This window comes from Camarhynchus parvulus, chromosome 19 (assembly GCF_901933205.1).
Source record: "Camarhynchus parvulus chromosome 19, STF_HiC, whole genome shotgun sequence".
Classification (NCBI taxonomy): Eukaryota; Metazoa; Chordata; class Aves; order Passeriformes; family Thraupidae; genus Camarhynchus; species Camarhynchus parvulus.
Genome location: NC_044589.1, coordinates 4,431,923 through 4,451,875, shown reverse-complemented (window position 1 = coordinate 4,451,875; position 19,953 = coordinate 4,431,923). Strand labels below are relative to the sequence as shown.

At 48.6% G+C, this 19,953-nt stretch overlaps 1 protein-coding gene across 7 annotated transcripts in view; it reads right to left on the bottom strand.

The window, feature by feature from the left end:
- Nucleotides 1–19,953, bottom strand: part of COL26A1 (collagen type XXVI alpha 1 chain) — a 172,394-nt gene that overhangs the window by 18,485 nt on the left and 133,956 nt on the right. For 6 of the 7 annotated variants that reach the window (XM_030962403.1, XM_030962406.1, XM_030962408.1 and 3 more), the window contains 5 exons: nucleotides 14,739–14,892; nucleotides 11,745–11,789; nucleotides 8,016–8,132; nucleotides 6,721–6,873; nucleotides 174–266 (listed from right to left, as the gene is read on the bottom strand). In XM_030962403.1, coding sequence (XP_030818263.1) covers nucleotides 174–266; nucleotides 6,721–6,873; nucleotides 8,016–8,132; nucleotides 11,745–11,789; nucleotides 14,739–14,892 — 562 coding nt within the window. The remainder of the gene's footprint in view (nucleotides 1–173; nucleotides 267–6,720; nucleotides 6,874–8,015; nucleotides 8,133–11,744; nucleotides 11,790–14,738; nucleotides 14,893–19,953) is intronic. The other variant, XM_030962409.1, reaches the window with a different exon arrangement.

Below are 19,953 nucleotides of genomic sequence, written 5' to 3'. Positions count from 1 at the left end.
AACAATCAGCCACTATCAGCAGATAAAAACCCAGTTACTTCTTGCTAGCGAGGAGCCTCCCCTCCCCTCCCCTGCAGGCACCCAGGGACCATCAACTGTCCACCAGAGGGGCTTTGCCATCCTCCCCCACTGCCAGCCCTGAGCCCAGCCCCCAGCCCAGCCCCGGCTGTCACCTGGTGGCCCCACGGGCCCCGGGGCTCCCCGCGGGCCGGGCAGCCCTGCCAGGATGGTGTCGATGACGGTGGAGGCCAGCTGGGCTTCTCCATCTGCAACAGAGCAGTCAGGGTCACAGTTAGTCCTGAGCCCAGCTGGGACCTCAGTTAGTGTCCAGCCCAGCTGGGATCTCAGTGTCCAGCCCAGCCAGGATCACAGTTAGTCTCGAGCCCAGCCGGGATCACAGTTAGACCCGAGCCCAGCCAGGGTCACAGTGTTGGGCCCAGCCACAATCACAGCTAGACTCAAGCCCAGCTAGGATCTCACTTAGACTCGAGCCCAGCCGGGATCTCAGTCTCCAGCCCAGCCCGGATCACAGTTAGTCCCCAGTCCAGCCAGGATCTCAGTTAGTGTTGAGCCCAGCCAAGATCTCAGTGTCCATCCCAGCCAGGATCTCAGTCGGACCCAAGCCCAGCCAGGATCTCAGTCTCGATCCCAGCCAGGATCTCAGTTAGAGCCGAGTCCAGCCGGGCTCTCTCCGCGATGCTCTGGCGCCCGTTGCTGGCCGCGGGCCGGCAGGGCTGCAGGATGCATTTGGCCGGCAGGGCTGCAGGATGCATTTGGCCGGCAGTGCTGCAGGATGCATTTGGCCGGCAGTGCTGCAGGATGCCCGGCAGTGCTGCGGGATGCATTTGGCCGGCAGGGCTGCAGGATGCATTTGGCCGGCAGGGCTGCATGCCCAGCAGTGTTGCAGGATGCATTTGGCCGGCAGGGCTGCAGGATGCATTTGGCCGGCAGTGCTGCAGGATGCATTTGGCCGGCAGTTCTGCAGGATGCTGAGCTCGGGCTCCTGGAGCACCTGCCCTTGCTCTCCAGGGCTGCTGTGGAAGAGGTTTTACAGCCACTTCTGAGAGCCACAGAGAAGTTTGATAAGAGGATCCGTGTTTGCCCCAGGAAGAATTTTCTATCAAGGTAATTAACACAGAAACCAAGAAAGAGAGAAGGATAAATAAGAGAAACCTGCAACTGCCTGTTCCAATAGCACTTTGTTCGTCTTTCCTGACCAATGAGTAAAGTGTAAACTTAGGAGTTTTGTAAGAATATATAAAATATATAATATAGTAATATAAATACAATAAAATAGAAATATATATTTATAATATATAAATATTAAAAATATATATTATATAATAAAAACATGTTTGAAGCCTTCTGAAAATGGAGTGTTGCTTTGTATTGTCTCCATCACAGCTACAACAGGCTGTGACCCCACCTCTTGCAGAGCTGCTTCTCTCACCCCTGAGAACCCCAGACAAGCTGTGCTTCCTCTCAAAACCTTGTACAGGTGATTTATCCACCTGTACAATCCTGCCTTGGAATGACTGACCCCAAACTGGCCATCCCCACCCCAGCCCTGGCTTGTGGCTGCCTGGCAAGGGAAGGGTGTGGGGCTCCCTCCTGCCTGGCACCAGGAGCTGCTGAGCCCCCCTGGCAGCCCCAGCCAGCTCACCTGGGCAGGTGCTGCTGGGAGGTGCCCAGGGATGGGTGTGCTCTGCCCCCCTCCATGTGCTCAGGAAGCTTTCCTGCAATTGAGGATTATTTTAGGTGTTCAGCTGGGCAGGTTCACTGAGCTCTGGGAAATGGAGAGGAATGGGAGTGGAGCAGGGAAGGGAAAGGCAGCAGCAGGAATTGGAGGAGTTTTTGTGCTTTTGCACATCTTACTCAGCTCTCTCCAGTCAAGAATAAAACCCAGCAGCCTGTAGCTGTCCATATCTTCCCTCAGCCTGGAGCCAATGGGTTTCTATTCAGTTGGCAGCTGAAGAGAAAACCCACAAGTATAAATAAAAAAGCAACCCTCAGTATTTATTGCAATGCCAAAACCATATTCAACAACCCTGTTCCCTGTGGATCTGTACTGTGGCACAGCTGTAATCTGGGGAGGTGGCAGCACCTTTCATCTGAGCACCCCACAGCACTTTGGGACACTTGTGGAAACCTGGGGCAAAAATTCAATGAACAACCAAGACAACAAGGTCACAAAACAAGCACAAGAACAAGGAACCCCACATCCTGGTGCTACCAAGGCTTTCTGTCCTGACCCTTTGCTGGAGAACCAACAATAAATCTCCTCTTTAACCTGGATGATGTTGGCTCCTGGTCACCAGGATGGCAAACCCTCTGAAAACCCCACATTTTCCACAGCTGGAGGTGCCAAAAAGGAATAATGTCCACCTCCTCCTGCCCATGACCTCAAGCTTACTCATGCTTCCTTCCACCCATCCCTGTAACTCATCACAGTAAAATTCAGGGGAACCCTGGGCAGGAAAAGGCTGGGAATGTCTCACTGCAGATGCCAAGTGACACCAGGAAGGTCAGAAGGGTGTTTGCTTACTCTGCAGAGTCCAGCCCAAAGGTCAGAAGGTGAACTCTCCAGAAATTTCAGCAGCCACATTGTGAAGCCTTCCCAGCTTCTGGAGCAGTGATAGAGAGAACTTCCAAGGCAGGTGTTTGAAAGAAGTTCCAGGAGAAACGCTGCAATGGCTTGGGCTGCCAAGGATGACAGGATAGCTCTGCAATGCCTTCCTGGCAGCAGGACAGCACAAGATCCAACCCAGATCTCTCTAAGAACCACATTTTGTGCCTAAAGCCTGAATGCAAACAGGTATTTATCTGACTGCTGTTTCTAAACCCATTCATCTTCCCCCTCCTCACAGCCCTGAAACAAAACAACTGAGACTCTTCTCATGTTCAGGAGGAAAGGTACCCCAGTGAAGTGTGTAATCCAATTAATTTGAGTTTTATTTGACCATGTCAAAATCCATCACAGCTTGGGAGTAAGATGAAATTGGGAAATGAGCATCAAACAGCAGTGAAGACTTAAATAGTTGCAGAGCCTTTTGTTTTTAAAGTGACCACTAAAAACAACTGCACATCCACTGAGAGGGGCATGGGATGGACAGAAAACAACCAGGGTTTAATTTCTGCTGGAGGTAAGCCAGGGATAAAGATTTGGGTTACAAAACATTCCAGCTAAATGGCACATTATTACCATGACAGTTACTCCCACAAATCCACCCCTCCTGACATTTGACTCAACATTATTTAATGAAAGGTGATTCCATGATTGTGACACAGAGGAGAGCTCTGATCAACAACCCTTGGGCTCAGCAGCTCCTGCCTGGCCTGGGCAGCACAGGACTGTGCCAGCTCCCTCCTGGCCAGCTCCTCCAGAGCCAGCTTTCTTTCCAGGATCAGCTCTGAATGAAACACACTGTGAATGAAATGGCACTGAAGTGTGTTAAAACACAACCCTCATGTGTTTTTAAGGGATTGCCTCCATGTTCTCATAAAGCAGCAGGAAGAATTTGTATCTCCTTATAAACTCCCTTATAAATGGGGACATTCTGGGGCTCTCTGCAGCTGGAGATTGTTAGAGCAGCCACAAAATAGCATCAATGGTAGCAGGAATCTTCCCTTGTCAGCCACCTCCTGCACTGACCCAGGCTCTGCTGGGCTCAAGAGCTGGATTCTGCTTCAGTGCTCCTGGGCACCCCAAAGCAGCAGACAATGCTTCATTTGAGAAGTCCTTGATGCTGAATTTGCTCCAGGAGCTCTCCAACCCCTATCCAAGCCAAGAGGAGGAGTGAAACCAGTGTGGCCTGGCCAGGTGGGAGCACCTGTGTTCTCTGGAGTGGAACAGAGACACCCTGAACCAGCACAGAAATGCCCTGAAGGACACAGGGAAAGCTGCCCAGGCACAGCAGCAAAGGTAGCTCAGGGCACGCTTGGAAAGAAATCAGTTTTCTCAATTCCTTTCCTCCTCTCCTTCCCCTTCACTTCCCCTGCTCTGTTCTCCTTCCTCAGGAAGGGCCTTGCTGGCAGCTGGGATCCCTCTCCCTTATCACCTCTGACATGCTGGGCACACCATCAGCTGCCCTGCCTCAGTTTCCCCTTGCTCTCCCTTCAGGGAGTGGTGGAGTCACCTTCCCTGGAAGTGTTAAAAATGTGTGGCAGTGGCCCTTGAGGACATGGCTTGATGGCTGGACTTGATCTTGGAGTTCTTTTCCAACAGTGATGATTCTATGAGAACAGGTTAATTTTTTTTCGTGTGTCCTTGGCAGATCTTTGAGCTGGAAGGAAACAGCCCTCAAGGGTGAGAGTGTCTTTATTTTCCCTAACTATTCCCTAGAAATCACCAATGTTAGCACAAGGAATAGGAATGAGCTGGCTCTAGCCCATGTACCTGCTCACTCATTTTTAAGTGAGAGATCTCAGTAGCAGCAGCCCCAGCAGTGGGGAACAGCAGCTCAGCCTCTGGCTGAGGTTTCTGACTAAGGGATAAATTCCCCCATTATGGCCTTGATTTGTTGAGACAGGATGGAAATGAAGTAATCCTGTCTTAATTTTTTTTCTGCTACCTGATCTGGAGGGAAAAAATGGGACCAATTCTTTTACCACAACACAGGGAAACTGAGAAAATATTTGTCTCTCTATTTCTGGCTTCTGCCTGCAGATAAATGTTGCCAACAGGAACTTGCTGCAATTAATAAAGGCACAGGCATTAACCATGTTCAGGCAGAACCAAACTCTTTATAATAACAATAACCTGATACAGCTCTCACATGTCATTCCCATTAGCAGGAATATGCTTCCCTCTGCTGTCAGCAGCTGGAATTTTGTGTTTATAGTTTTCAGATGTGCTCCTTTCAAAACAAGTAAATACATTTTTAAAAAGCTAAACAGAATTTACAAGGCTAAGTTTTACTGGTAGCAGAAGATCAGCTTACCACCAGCCTGTGGGAGGCAAAATCGGCCAACAGAGAGGAAAAATGGTAAGAAAATAAACTTGATACTGCCGGAACATTGTCATGGTGACATAGATAACTTACACTTGCAGCTGGATTTGTATTAAGAAAAAGTGTCATGAAGTTTTGGGCTACTCCTTCTGCAAGCCAAGAAATGCACAGGCCTGGAGGGAGGAATGCCCAGGGATGGAAATGGAGCAGTCACCATCTCCTCTCACTGCTCTCAAGTCCCTGGGCTGCAGAGACAACAGAAATAATTATCCACCATTTCTCCTCTCCCATTTGGGCACAACACTGAGTTCACCCTCCTCACACATCACTGGGAAGGCCATGCAAAGCCTTTATTCACTTTTTAATTTATCCACTGATCACAAGGAAAAGTTTAATTCAAAGGGTGGTTGGAGGGAGAGGGCAGCAGCAGCACCCAAACCATCCTCGGGGATCACTTGGAATAAAAGGCAGAATGTGTGACCCTGAGAGGAGTGAGACAACTGTAATGCAAAACTCCCTTGTTCTCAGGCTGAAGAATGCAGCATGTTGATGTGTATTTTGTGAAAATCTCAGTATTGCACCTCCGTTATTCATCCTGCCCATGCACCCTAATAACTGAATACAAAATCGATCTGTTAAAATTCTCCCTAAAGTAAAAATACATCTGTTCACTTTTGGGAGAAGGAGTCTGGAGAGCAGAGTGGGTGGAAGGGAAGGGAGAGCTTGAGATAACTGTCAGACATGGGGAGACTTCATAATCCTTGGCTGTAACTAAGACAAGTGAGCTTTGAAGCTGGACAGGAGCAGCAGAGCTGGGGCAGAGGCACAGCTGAGCTCTGGGGGAGTGGAGTGGGAGACCAAGCAGAGCAAGGGCAGGCACAGCTGAGCTCTGCTCCCTCATCATTACTGCCTGCTCCACAGGGCTGGACCAGGAGAATCAAGCTCAAATCTGAGAGCATTCCAAGTGCAGGATATGCCTCCCCTAGAAAGCTTTTTCTTGCCCTACACAGCACACATCAAATAAAATCTATGCTTTAAATCAGCATAAGCACAAAGAAACCCTGGCCCTCCTGTTACAGGGAAGGGATAAATCAGGGTGTCAGTCTGGACTCTCCAGTCCATAATTCTGTGTTTTGTGGGATAATGTGGATGCACCAGAAACACAGGTGGAAGCAGCATCTGCAGGGGCAGGGAAGGAGACACATTTAACAGATGTTAAATGTTAAATGTCTGTTATAATTCCAGAGCTGCAAATCTCTAGTCCTTGCTGATTCCTGAGCAGCCCTGACACTCCAACACCACAGCAGTGGCACCAAGAGGGCTCCAACCCCACAGCTTTTGTGCACCAGCACCTCATCTGCCCCTCTGGATCCCTCTGGCCCTTTCTCTCAGGTGATGCTACCTGAGCTCTGTCATTTCACCACAGACCCTCTTCCCACTCCTGATGGAAGCTTAGAGAACACCAAACTGCCACCCCAAAGCTGTGATGAACCTAAAAAAACCAGGCACAGAGAACAAAATCCTCCAAACCCTGCTCTCACTGACAGTTTAGAAGAGCAGAGACTTTGTTCTTCATTTTGGAGAGGTGAACCCCCTGTGGTTTCCAAGATGTTCCACCTTGACCAGGAGCTTCCAAGAGACTCACACAATGCAGGGAGTGTCCAGCTGCTCCCAGGGCCTGGCAGAGCCTGGCAAGGAGGTGGGAGCAGAGCTGAGCTGCCCCACTCTGCTGATGCCACAGGAGAACAGGGGAAATGAGGAGGGAACTTACTTTCTTTTTCAGCTGTGGGCTGGAGTGAGTAGAGAACCCCTTGCTGGAAGGTGAGAGGGAGGCTTGGCGTGGCTGGTGGCCCTGGAGGACCTGGGGGACCTGGGATCCCAGTTTCTCCTGGAAGTCCTCGTGGTCCTTGAGGTCCCAACATCCCTGTGCAGAGGCAGGAGAGGAGTGTTAATGCTTTTGGGGATGTGCTAATGATCCTATCATGTGCAAAGGCAGCAAGAAGACAAAGGATTTCTGTCCTGAACTGCATAGAAGGGTGGAGAAAATTGAAACAGCTTCCCAATTTTCTTTTTTTTGGTTTTGCTTAGCATCTTCCTCTGCAAAGGAGAGAGCTTGACTTGGCTCAGAGGTGCTGCCTTTGAGTAGCCCAATTGCTGAAAGAGTGAAATCTCCCCTCTCCCTGAGGCTGAGTGAGAAACTACAGGCAGAAAAGTATGAAATCAAATCCTCTTTGCCTCCAGGTACACCTGTGTCACCTCCCTGCCAGGAAGCAGAGTCAATCCAGGAGCAGACAGATCACATCTCCTGTGGGGCTGCAAGGCTCTCCTTGCAAACTGAGAAACCAAAAAAATCAGACACATCCTTGGCCAGACCTTGGCCACTGACAGCTTGCCAGAAAGTGCCAGAAAGTGTTCAGGGCTGCTCTCACATTTAAGGCACTCTCAGAGTTTTAAATGTTACCCAAGCTCAGGCTCACAAGGCTCAGCCTTTCAGACACAGAGAGCACAGAGCCCGAGGTCTGGCACCTATTGTGCAGTATCACCTTCATCAAAACATTCAGGGACGTTTGGGGAATGAAGAAAGACTCCTAGGTCAGGAATGGAGTGTTCTCTGAAAGAATGGTCTCCTAACCTTTTCCCTTAACATACAAAAGCATCATTAGTTTGACATCCTGGCATCTGACAGCTTGACACAAATGGTGGAGAAAAAAAAGGAGTTAAAGCAGGCACCCAGTGAGAGGGTTAAACAGGGAATGCTTTGCTCCAAAGGCTGACAGGTCACAGGCTCTTTCTTACAGCTCCAGAGCAGGATGGGGAAACATGATCCTGCTCTGCAGCTTTCTGGGACAGGCTCTCTCCTGCTGCACAGAAAATCCCAGGGTCAGCCATTGCTCCTGCAGGTGGTTGCCTGCCCTGGGAGCTCCTGGCTGATTCCAGCTCCCAGGGGACTCACTGGAATGGATTTGATAGCAACTGAAGATGCTCAGTCTTATGTGTGTGGCCTTGTCTGAGCTGCTGTCACAGACAATTTGTATGGAGTGAAGCCTCTCCAGTGACAGGACTCACCTGGTGGCCCTGCAGGGCCCCTCTCCCCGGGCTGTCCCTTCTCTCCTTTGGGCCCTGGTGGTCCTGGGAGCCCCGTGGGGCCAACCGGGCCCGGGGGACCAACCTGGCCTGGAATCCCTGAAATGTCAGAAAGGAAATCAGCTGGAAGTTAGGACACTGCTGAGTCAGAAAGGCTTCAGCAACCTCAGAACCAGAGGGGAGGGACTGCAAAGGGCAGACATGCAGCAGTGCCCTGACAGGGGGGCATTGCTGGCAGGAGCTCTCTGGCAGGTAAGCCAGACTGGACTTTGCTTCTCCTCTTCTTCCTTCAATCCTGTAAGGAAAAAGCACATCCCCATGCACAAGACCGTCCCCAAAAAGTCAGCAGGATGTGCATCCCCAGCTGGGATGTGCTGGGCAGAGCCACACTGAGCCCACACTGTGCCCTTCCCAAGGCCTGAATGGCTTTGGCAGGGTCTGGGTGTCCTTTGCTGGGCTCATCCAGACACACATAAACTCCTGAACCATCCCAAAGTATCAAAATACACAGAATAGAGTTGCCAAAGACAAGCAGACCCTGTCTCCCACTTGCTCTAATCACACCACCCAGAAGTTCTGTATCAGTGATGTTTCCCTGGTTTCTCCTGAGTTCATTCATCTCTCAGAGCTCTGTGCTGTGCACAGGTTTTTCATCCCAAAGTGACATTAATGCCCCTCCTTGTGCAGGAACTGGCTGTCAGTAATGAATATCACTGAGCAGGGCTCCAGGGCAACAGCAGGAGCAGTGATTGCAGCCCATGGGACATTTCTTGGCAAGCCCAATTGTAGGAGTGTCGGGGGTAGCACGGTGGGGACGAACGGAGATGAAAGATCTCTGCAGCCAGGTCAGGAACTTGGGGTTTATTGCAAAGGGCCTGGGTGCAGGGCCCTGCTGGGAGCTGCCAGCCACAGCTCAGAGCAGGACTGAGAGGAGAGAGGGGTGGAGAGGATGAGGGAAAGAGCACAAGAGAGGCAAAAGAGCAAAAAGGTAAGAGAGTAAAAGGCAAGAACGCGAAGTTCCCGTTACAATACAATAAATCTTCTTCTGTGTTGAACATTCCCATTCTCACTAACCAATCTAGTACAAGATACAAATCCTACAGCATTTACATACAGCCTATAAGAATCATTACATTACCATCCTGTGTTACATTTTAAACCCTAAAAACTCCTCTTTGGGCCCCTTCTGCCAAGCTGTAGGGTCTGCTCTGACCCTTGGGCCTGTCTGCAAGCAGAGGGTGTTGTTCCATCAAAAGGGGATCACCTTCAGCTGGCCACACCATTGTTTTCCAGTTGCTCAGTAACTGAGGGATCTCAAAGCTTGCTTTCATTTCAATCTCACTTATAGTGTCCATATTCTCAAAATCTTTTGCCAGGCAATCATATTTATAAGGCTTTCCTGTTTCACCTTCCCCAACACCCACTCAGACCCCCAGTAAGCCCAGGAGAGGTGCAGAGGCAGCATTGGTGATCTCAAAGTCACCACTTCTGGTGACACTAAATAAAATCTTAATGCTGTTTCTCCCAGACTACCAAAATAACAACAACACTTGGCAATTTTATGGTGTTGTTCAGAAGAGCACTGCTGATCTTGGGCTGACATGGAGAGACATTTAAACACTGTGCAAACAGCACTGAAGCTTTGATGCCCTGGAGGTGTGGGCAAGTGGGTCTGTCTTCTCAGATTAAGTGGTTAATGGTTACAATGAAGGCATTAACTGTCAGAGGTTCCTGGTTTCTGGGCTACCAAAGGGCTCAGAGGATTTGAAAGCAGTGCCAGATGCAAGCCCCAAAGCCAGAGGGAGATCAGGATGAGTCCAAAGTTCAGCACACTCAGATTTCAGATTTTAGTCCATGTGTAACGTATGACCACAACACAGCAGAGCAATTTAAGGTTTGATCAACTCTTAAGGAGTGTCTTTCTCCTTCCCAGGTATCAGGAGAGGTGCTGGATCCCCCAAAACCAGTGCCAGCAGAATATGCTGCACATGGGGGTGGAGAGCGTGGATGGGAAAGGAGGGAGAGAAGGAGAAAAGGAAGGAAGCTGGACAGCACCTTCCCAGCTGGTACCAGGGAACAGGGCTGCACAACCACATCAAGGCTCACAGGATTTGCAGCTCCCCCATTTGGGTACAATTCCCACTCTAGATGTGGGATAGCTCACCTGGAGTACAGAACCTCATCACCCCAGACTCCTCATTTCTCACAACAAAGCAATAATCCCCCAGTATTAGACCCCCCTGGAAAAATTACCCTTCCTCTCTTCTTTTTTCCATTTTGCAGAGATGTCCGAACTGTTTTTTCTTACAAAAATGAAATCTCTCCTCCTTCAATCCACGATGAAACTGGGCAGACTGAGGAAATTACATTTCTCAATGGCTTTGAGTGGGAGTGTGAGCCTGTACTTTTGTGGCTCATGAATAAAGATCTGATTTGAGTATTGAATAAGGAATTGAGGCCAGGTTTCAATTTGGATCAATTTGCTTATCCACAGGACACAAACTGCAGCCTTTTCTGTGGATAGAAGGCTGGATCTGCCCTGGCAGGGGATGCTGTCCTGGGAAGCCCATGCAGGTGATCAGGAGCCCTTTTAGGAAAGCAAATGCATTTTTTCACAGCATTGGAAACAGCTTTTACCCCTAAAAACCCCAGCACACCTGAAACTTCACTGCAGCAACTTGCAGCACAGAGGGAAGAACAGCACCAACTGTTTTGCTGTGCTGCTGAGTGTGGGCCAGAACATTCCCTCATTTGTAGAAATCACCCTCAATCCTTCAGTCCAACCTTATCACTCAATCCCATGAAGTCCTGCAGCCCAGGAGCAATCATTTCCTGCAGCATCCTCATTGCCATTGCTGCAGCAGAGCTTTAGAGAAGCTGGCACTTCTTTCCCTGGAGGGGTCAGAGCTGAAGGAAAGGCTGGAGAGGCAGCACTGGGTAATGAGGCAGGCAGGCAAGGGCTCATACTGGTGACAAATGGTGTTACCAGCTCAAAAGAGACAAGTGCAACAGGGGGAAGGAAGAGGGAAGGATTCAGGGAAAAGGGGGGAGGCCAAATCTTCAGCTGGCATAAATCAGCTCTGCTGCAGTGCCATTGCTTCCAGAGAGCTGAAGCCCCTGGTGAGTTTTTATCCTCCAAACAATATGAAGTAAAAGACCACAGGAAAAATATTATTTAAAAGGCAGAGGGTAAGTAATCTACTGCTGGAAACCAAATCAGATGTGCAGAGACCTGGATTTTCTCCCTGGCTCTGTTATTAACCTGCAACACACCATCTGCTGCCCTCCTCCCCCAGGGTTTTCCCTGCACAGGAGCTGCTCTGTTTATATGGAGCACAGGAAAGTGATGCCCTGACATCCCCAGAGGCTCCTGGTGCCCCTGGCAGGTAACACCAGCTAGAGGAGTTTTCTCCCATCACTCAGGACCCTGCTGGCTCTGGCCACATGTGCTCCCATGATCTGCCTCTCCATCAGACACTGCTGTCCATCCCTTGTGTGCTGGGGAATGACAAAACTGGTGTTTGGCCTCTCCAACCAAAGCAGGCTGATATGATCAGATAAAACCCAAAGAACAAACTCAGCCTCTCCATCTGTGAGGCTCCAAAGAGTTCCTGGCCACAGGACTCTTCTGATTTTTGGGACATAAGGACAGGACTGGGCACAACAACAGTTTGTGCTTTGAAAGAGAAATTATAGACGCTATGAACTTACCCTGTGGTATCAGCTGCTCCTCTGCACCTCTGGGCCCTTTAGGCTCTGTTCAAGAAGGACAGGGTAAAATAATAATAATACCAAAAAAAAAAAGTAGGAGAAAAATAGAGAGAAATGAGAAATTAGGTCTCTTGCTGCCAACTGGCTCAGCCAGAGTATATATATTTTCTTAATACTCAGAAAAATGTATTCTGTTGATTAACAAGCTGATCAGAAAGGCCAGTGCTGCAGCTGTCTCAACAGCACTGATTGCTTTTAAATGGTTGTCTATTCTCAGCCCTGTCACTCACAGGAGGAATAACCACCCTCAGAAACAGTAGCAAGTTTTGCTGGACCTCAGCCTGGAGAGGCATCAGCCAGCCCAGAGCTACAGGGTCATCCAGAAACCCTTCCAGAGCTCACAGCATCCTGTCCCTGTCACCCACCTTGGGGTCAGCCCCAGCACCCTGCCCTTGGTCCCTCCAGCTGTGTGACATTCAGGGTAGGGCTGGGATTTATTTTGGCTGAATACCCAGAAGCAGGGCAAAGTAGGAAATGGTTCCCAAAAGGCTCAGGGGAAGGGGTGGGAGGGACAGAGGGTTTGCTTTCCACAAAATCACCCAGGACACTCAGGATTTTGGTTCGACTTCCACCTTCTCCAATATCCCACATGATGAAAGATCTCCTGAGATCCCTGTAAGAGAACCTGGGGGCAGCTTGGAGCAAAATGTCAGGGCACAGTGTTGAAATGATTCAAAATGAGCAGCTCCCCTCCATCCCAAATTGTGTGGAGTTTCCTTCACTCCACCAAAATCCACGCTGAGTTTTTTGGCTGGCTTTGACTCGTGGACACAGACTGGTGTGGGGAGGAAAGGAGGCCAAACATGGACCCAGATCCATGAAATATCCCCACAGCTCTTTAGCAAAGCAACAATTTGAAGCCCACAGAGGCTGGGTAGGGGCTCCAGCAGTGTCAATGAGCCACTGAAGTGATTATTTCTCATTGCTGAAAGACACTGGCCTGGCTCCAAACGCTCCAGTGCATACCTGATTCCTTTCTTACACCACAGTTATTATTCCACACCAGGTTAAATAAATCAAGGCCAGAAAAACAGAGGGTAACAGTGAGCAAGGACAACACCTGGCAGCACACACACAGAGCCTGGAATCTGGCTGACACCACAGGCTCACCCACAGCTCAGACATCACCACCTGCCTTAGGAGGTGACACCAGTGCCCACCCGGCCTTGCTGCAGGGGTGGGAGGTGCTGACCCTGCACCATGGGCTGGGCAAAGTGCTGCAGGGGAGCTGCTCTGCTTGGCAGCACTGCCAGAAGCCTGGGGGAGAGGCAGCCACTGCTCTGTGCCCAGCAGGACAGTGAGTCAGAGTAGAAATTCTCCAGAGTAGAAATCCATTTTGATTTAGGTGAGATGTACATCTTTGAGTCTGTGGTCAGAAAACACAGCTATGTAGCCTGACTGCAAGGCCTAGGCTCAGAGAAACTGATTTAATGAAGGACAGAGATAAGGGAGGGAAGGGGGAGACAAAAGGTGATAAAGAGAGACAGAGAGACTGCTGTGAGAGCAGGTCAACCTGGCCTAAGAATTCTTTCTGATAAAGAAGAACCAGCAGCAAATGTCACACAAAAATGGATATGTATGAACCTATTATGAAATTGTATGCATATGTATTTGAGAGGGAGATTAAAAGAGACCTGAAGTTCCCAAAGGTACACATGTCTTTAAGGACAGTAATCTCCACATGGTCCAGAGCTGTAATAAACATACCAGCTTTACAACTTTCACAAAGTTGTGGAGTTTTTTGCTATCTCTGCAAAACAACAGGACCACGTGTGAGGAGCTTCCACGTGTGAGGACAGGACCTGGCATGGAAGGCCCAGAGCATTTTCCTGAGCTGACTTTGGTGCAGCAAGGTGCAGGTGCAGAGCCACTGCCACAGCAAAAACAAATGACATGGGCAAGGCAGAATGAGCATCTAATGGACTCTGGGGAAGCTGCTCTCATTCAGTTCCTGGCAGCTGTGGCTGTGGTTCTGAGAATATTTTTGCAGAACATATTGTTAGTGAACCTCTCTCCATGTTGTGGCATCATGACAAATCATAAACAGGAATGACATCTGGACTGTTTTGGTTGCTCCAAGTCTGCTGCCATAATAAACTGCTTGGGCCAAAAAAATGAAAAAAAAGGAAAAAGAAGAAGAAAAAAGCAAACCAGGCCCTGAAGAATAAAGAACTGCTCTGGGAGCAAGCAAAGCAACAGACAGAGAAGGCTTTGGAAGCAGAGAGCAGGGATCTTGAAAAAAGATGCCAAGGTCAAGAAAATTCAATGTGTGGGGATTTGTCTGGCCAAGTGGGCTCAGAGGGAGATTTTCTTATAAGTGTATTTTTTTTTCATGCCACAAGAGGGATCATAAAACAGCCCATTGTGTTTATGGCAAATTTAGAAAATATAAAGCAGACTGCAACTGATGCTGCTATTCATGGGAAAGTTTCTTTTCCTAATAAAACCAAGAATGACCCATGCAGCCCATTCCTCTACCCCCCAGCACTGCTCCCAGACCAGGAAACACTGCATTTGGTGCTCTGTAGGTAAGCAGGGTCTGTCCCACTGTGATCCTGATGGCTCTCTGGAGTTTCCTCAGGAATGTTTCGATGTGTCCAGGCCTCAAAATCCTCAAAAAACTTAAAACAAACTCACTGAAACACACAGTGGCCCTGCTGGGGTTAACAGAACTCAAACAGAACCAAATCCAGCTCCCAGCAGATGTTTGTGCCAACAGAAATTGTGGCTGCCACAGGCAATAATGCAGCTTCAATGGATTTTTTCCAAGCACATCCCTGCTCTGCTCTGGCTGAACTGAGGGAAGGGCAGAGACCTCCCAACCCCTCTCCTCTGCAGCTCCCAAGGAGAGAGCAGACCCAGACTCCTTTTTAGCTCCCTCAAAGGCAGGGTGTTTGTAGGATGGGTGATTTGGTGAGGGCAGGCCAGCCTTACCAACAGCTGCCACGTTTTTCCTGAGGACGGTGCCGGGGTTCAGCAGGGGAAAGGCGTCGGGCAGCAGCTCCTGGTCCCATGTGGCCGTGGTGCCCGTGATGGGCAGGTTGTTCTCCAGGGCTGGGCTCCTCTCTGCAGCCTCCAGCAGCAGGATCTGCACAGGGCAACCAACACACACAGGTCAGCTGGCTCTCACAGCAAGGGGCTCACAAGCCCAGGGTTGTGTTAGGTTGGAAATGGGGGGTGTGTATCCTATTGCCATCTGTCAGAGCTGGGGCAGTCTCAGGATTTCTAGCTGGTTAGAGTGACTTTGAGATATGTTAGAAAGTCTTTTTTCTCAGCTTAGTGCTTGAAGAAGGAGTCAGAACTCTTCAATTCTTGGTCTCAAGGTTTTTTATTGTATCTTATCTATAAAATTTTTTCTCTTGTCTAGCCGAGGTCCGCTCAGCAAGACAGTCAGAGCACTCTGCCTCCCCCTGGGGTAGAGTTATCTTTTTATACTAAAAACTACATGTATAATCTTTACAATTACATTCTAATATTTATCACTTATGTTAGACAGTGAGCTTTTACTCTACACCAATCTAAAAGTGCCAACATCACAGCAGAAGATGGAGGCCAAGAAGAAGAAGAAGAAGGAGAAAGGCTGGACACACCCAGTTCCCTCCATCTTGCCCCCTGAACCCCCATTCTAAAAACCCCAAAATCTACTTTTTTACCCCGTGATAAATTCACTATCATTCTACTTAAACTGTTGTGGCTTGCAGATCTTCATCTAAGGTTGGTAATTTGCTCCATGGGTCATAATCAAAACCACAGGCATCTTGGGCTCTGTGCCAGGGTCTCTGAGCCCCCTGGCACGGGTCTTGGCTGCTCAGGACAGCCAGAGGGATGCCCTGGGTCCTGACAGGGCACTTGTCTACTGTTCATTGGGCAGTTTTCTTTATCTCTTCCACAACCCATCCTCCCTCCAGGAGATCTCTTCTGAGTGTCCCTGCATGGCTGATCAAATTCCATCATCCCACTGGGAGATGCTCTGCCCAGGGGGAGGAGCCAACCATGTGGAAGAGGTTTTACAGTGACTTCTGTGAGCAAGAGAGAAGTCTGAAAAGAGGATCCATGTTTGCCCCTGAAAGAATTTTCTACCAAGGTTGTTGACATAGAAACCAAGAAAGAAAGAAGGATAAATAAGAGAAACCTGCAACTGCCTGTTCCAATAGCACTTTGTTTGTCTTTCCTGACCAATGAGTAAAGTGTAAACTTATGAGTTTTGTAAGAATGTATAAAAGGCATGCATGCTATAATAAAACCAGTTCGAAGCCTTCTGAAAATGGAGTGTTGCTTTATACTGACTCAGTTGCAACTACAACAGAGCCAAGCATTCCTACCTGGATATAATCTGAAGTTGGGAACACACAGCAGCCTTTGCCCACTGCATTGCCAGAGGAGCAGCTTTCTGCTGCCCTGCATTGCCAGAGGGAGCCCAGGCCCATCTGCAGCAGCCCTGGAGCTGCAGAGGAAAACTCCCCCCTTGTGCAGGATCCCTGCTCCAGCAGCAGCACAGCTGGCACTGCAGGAGGGCTGAGCCCCCATGGGATGGGGCTGTGCCACCCCCTGACACACAGGGGGACAGGGACTGCTCTCAGTTTGGCAGGGTTGGGGGTTTTTTGTAGTATTGCATTTCTAATTTTAGCTTTCCTATTAAAAAATGGTTATTCCTATTCCCATATCTTTGTCTGAGAGCCCCTTAATTTCAAAAATTTTCCATTTCAAGGCAGGCTCCTGCCTTCCTTAGCAGACACCTGTCTTTTCAAACCAAGACATGGGTTCAGCCCCCCATGGGCCCTTCCCTTAAGAGTTGGACTGGATGGTCCTTGCGGGTCCCTTCCAACTCAGAATATTCTATGATCTCTGACCTGGATGGTTTCAGACACGGTGTCAGTTCCTGAGGAGGTCCTAAAACTCCTCTTCTTGCCAGACAGGGCTGGGAATAACTCTGCTCCCAGACCACGGGATTTTGGCAAAAAAGCTTTATTTGTTTTAGGAAATCAGCATCAATTAGCTAGGAAACTGCTGTGTTAATTGTGATTGTGTCCCACACACACCCTGCTTGGGGAGGACTTCACTGCCTCCAGAAGGATTCAGCCTCACATGGGACTGTGTCCCTGGTGAGAAACATGAGACCAGGGACTGAAGCTGCTGTCAGGGACACAGCATTTCCCTGGTGTTCAAACACAGAGCCAGAAAATCAGAAATTACTGACAGCTGGGATGAGGTGAAGGGCTGTAACTGAAAGCCCAGGGTAGCAAACAGAGCACAAGTACTGGTTGTAAAAGCACAAATACCAACTGAATTAAAGATGATGAAGAAGATTTAGCTTTTAGAGAGTTGAAGTACTTAAACTTTGAAGCAACTTAAAAAATAAAAAAAAAGAAAGCAGTCTGTTTACTCAAGGAGCTCTGCTTAGAAGCAATAGGATATTATTAAAACTCACAGCTGTTTCTAGGCCTTGCAAACACACAACCTCCAAACAAACCCACATCCCAACAGGCATCCCTGAGGTGTATGGGCCATTTACAACCTTCTCTCCTTGGCAAAGTGACCCCAGGTTCCCATATGGTCCAGGCTGTCCATCAGGCTCTGCTCCCTGCCCCCTGGTAGCCTCTCTGAAACTGGGAGTTGGTCTCTAATACAGGAACATTTTTCCAGTCATGCAGCACTGAGGTTTGTTACAGCATCATCTTTTCCTCTTTGAAAACCACCTAAGCAATGCTAATTTAGGGATAAGGGAAATAAAAGGGAATATGGCTCAAACTTTCCATTAAATCCCTAGAAGTTTCAGCCTTTACACACTGTGTTGTCTTGACATAATGAAGTCACACTGCAATTATAAATGAGAGTGACTTGGCTCCACTTGTTTGTTTTTAACTTGCAATTATTACAAGGTTTATCACTTCTTTATTGCAAGGCCTGGTGAGAGCCAGCACTGCAGCAGCGCCAGGAATGATGAACTTCCTGCAGAATGTACTGGCCTGATGGGGGTGAATCAGAAACTAATTAAACTGGGAGCTGGGTTAAGTGCAAGGGAACTGAACCTCACTCTTGCAAACAAGCAAAATTCTTCCTTTATTGCAAGGATCTTTATTTACAGATCCAGAGTCCTGCTTTCTGAGTACAGCAAAATGGAGTAAGGTCACAATGCTTTTCTTGACCAGGTTTGACTGATGCCAGGCAGGAAGGAATCAGTTCCATCTGCCTCTTGCACTCTGTGCTCCTACCCAATGATTTATTCCTCAGACTTTCCAGGAAACATGTTATCAGTTCAACAAACACTTCAGCATGTGCCTTACCATAACTGTGCTTAACTTCCACTGCCATGGGACTCAAGTGTGAGCTGAAGACCTTTTCTGCATCACTTTATATTATTTATTATATCATCCTTTCACTTCCCCAGCAAACATCTGGATGTTGCCAAGATGTGCTCGGGTGGAGAGGCAGAGTAACCCCGGAGGTGGCAAATTAGAGGGGCTGCAGCCAGGGCAGGGCTGGGATGCTCCTGCTGTGAGGAAGGGGCACCCAGGGGCTGTCTTGGCCAGTGTTCTGCAGAGCTGTGGGAACAGGGATGTTAAATCCCTGCAGCCATGGTCAGGGCCCAGCAAAGCACAGGGGCCCGTGGCCCTTGTGGCTCTGCCCAAGGTCGCATCTGGAGTGGAACGGCTCCAAATCATTTTTATGGGTGATAATAAAAATGTGTTACCACATAATCAACACAAAACAGTGGCAACGGTATCCTTTTCATTAAAACAACATGTTTGAAATGAGCACTCTGCTGATAAATGCTGTAAAAGCTGTAAAGCCATGCACAGGATAATCCAGCATGCACTGTTATAAATTGACTATATATACTTTGCAGTCATTAAGGCTCAAACCATAGGAACAAGTTTATTTTCCCTGGGCACAAAATGATACAGGTCAGGAAGTCTCCAGACTTGAAATTGTTGAGAAATTCTAGTTTTTATGATCAGGACTGAAAAATGCCCAAAAGAAATAAAGCAGAAAGAGGAGAGCGCTCACATCCGTGAGATCCACAGAGCCAAGCTAAAGAAGGAGAAGCACAAGGGATTTAGTCACATTCAAAAATCTCAAACTACACACAGCTCTTTCAACAAGGAGTGTCCTCTCACAGCTCACACAGCACAGAGCACAAACGGGCTCCTTACACATTATTGCAATAGCACTGGAGCCATTCATCCACTTTCTGTCACGTTCTGTTTTTCTTAAGGCTGCCATTGCTGTAGTCAGGGGACTCAAGGAGAATTCCCACTTTCATTAAACAAAAAAAAAAAAAAAAGAAAGTTTTGAGCCCTCTGAGTAAACTGCTGGAAAATGATACCACAGAGGCTCACAGCCAGAAAGAAAATTAGCAAAATGTGCAGTGTATTAAAGTCTCAGTACTAAAATCTTGGTATTTCCTAGTCAATAGGGTTGAGGTAGAGAGAGGGATAACATCAAGGGAGGAATGTGGGGTTTTCACAGGTAATCCTTATTGCAAGCAGTGCCCACCTGTGTTGCTGCTACGACTTTCAACACAAAAGTTCTGCCTCCATGAAGAATGGAGGCAGAAAACATCCTCATGCCACCAGATAAATGCAATATGTCTTGCAGCCCTGGATGATGTCACTCCCCAGCCAACCAGGAAAGGCAGAGAGAAGGACAATGTTGCTGCCTGTGGTGCCAGGACAGCAGATCCCTGCAGGACACAAAATCCCTTTCCTCCCTACCTTGCAATGCGCACTCTGAGTTGAAGGACAGCCTCAACTCAGCAAAACACTCAAACTTTTGTCTTTCTGCATGTATGGAAGGAAAAACCCAAATCAGCCTAAATGGCTGTGCTGAACTGGAGCCTCTGGCAAGAGAGGGTTTGTCTCTGGCTCAGACCCAGGTCAGACCCAGCTGAGCTGGGTCAGGAGGCTGGAAGGGACTGAGACGGGGCCACCTCTGCTGCCAACAGTGCGCAGGAGCTGCTCACAACATGGGGACCATCATGGGGACCATTTCTTGTGCATCAACTGTACTTGATGACAGTTTTTCTGTAAGTATGTGGGTTAATAGGTAGAGGACCAGGCTGCAGATTGCCAGTGCAACCATTAGGGCGTGGTCGTGGAATCCTATCAGTTCTTCTATGATAGATGAGGAAGCATCTTGGAAGTTAAGT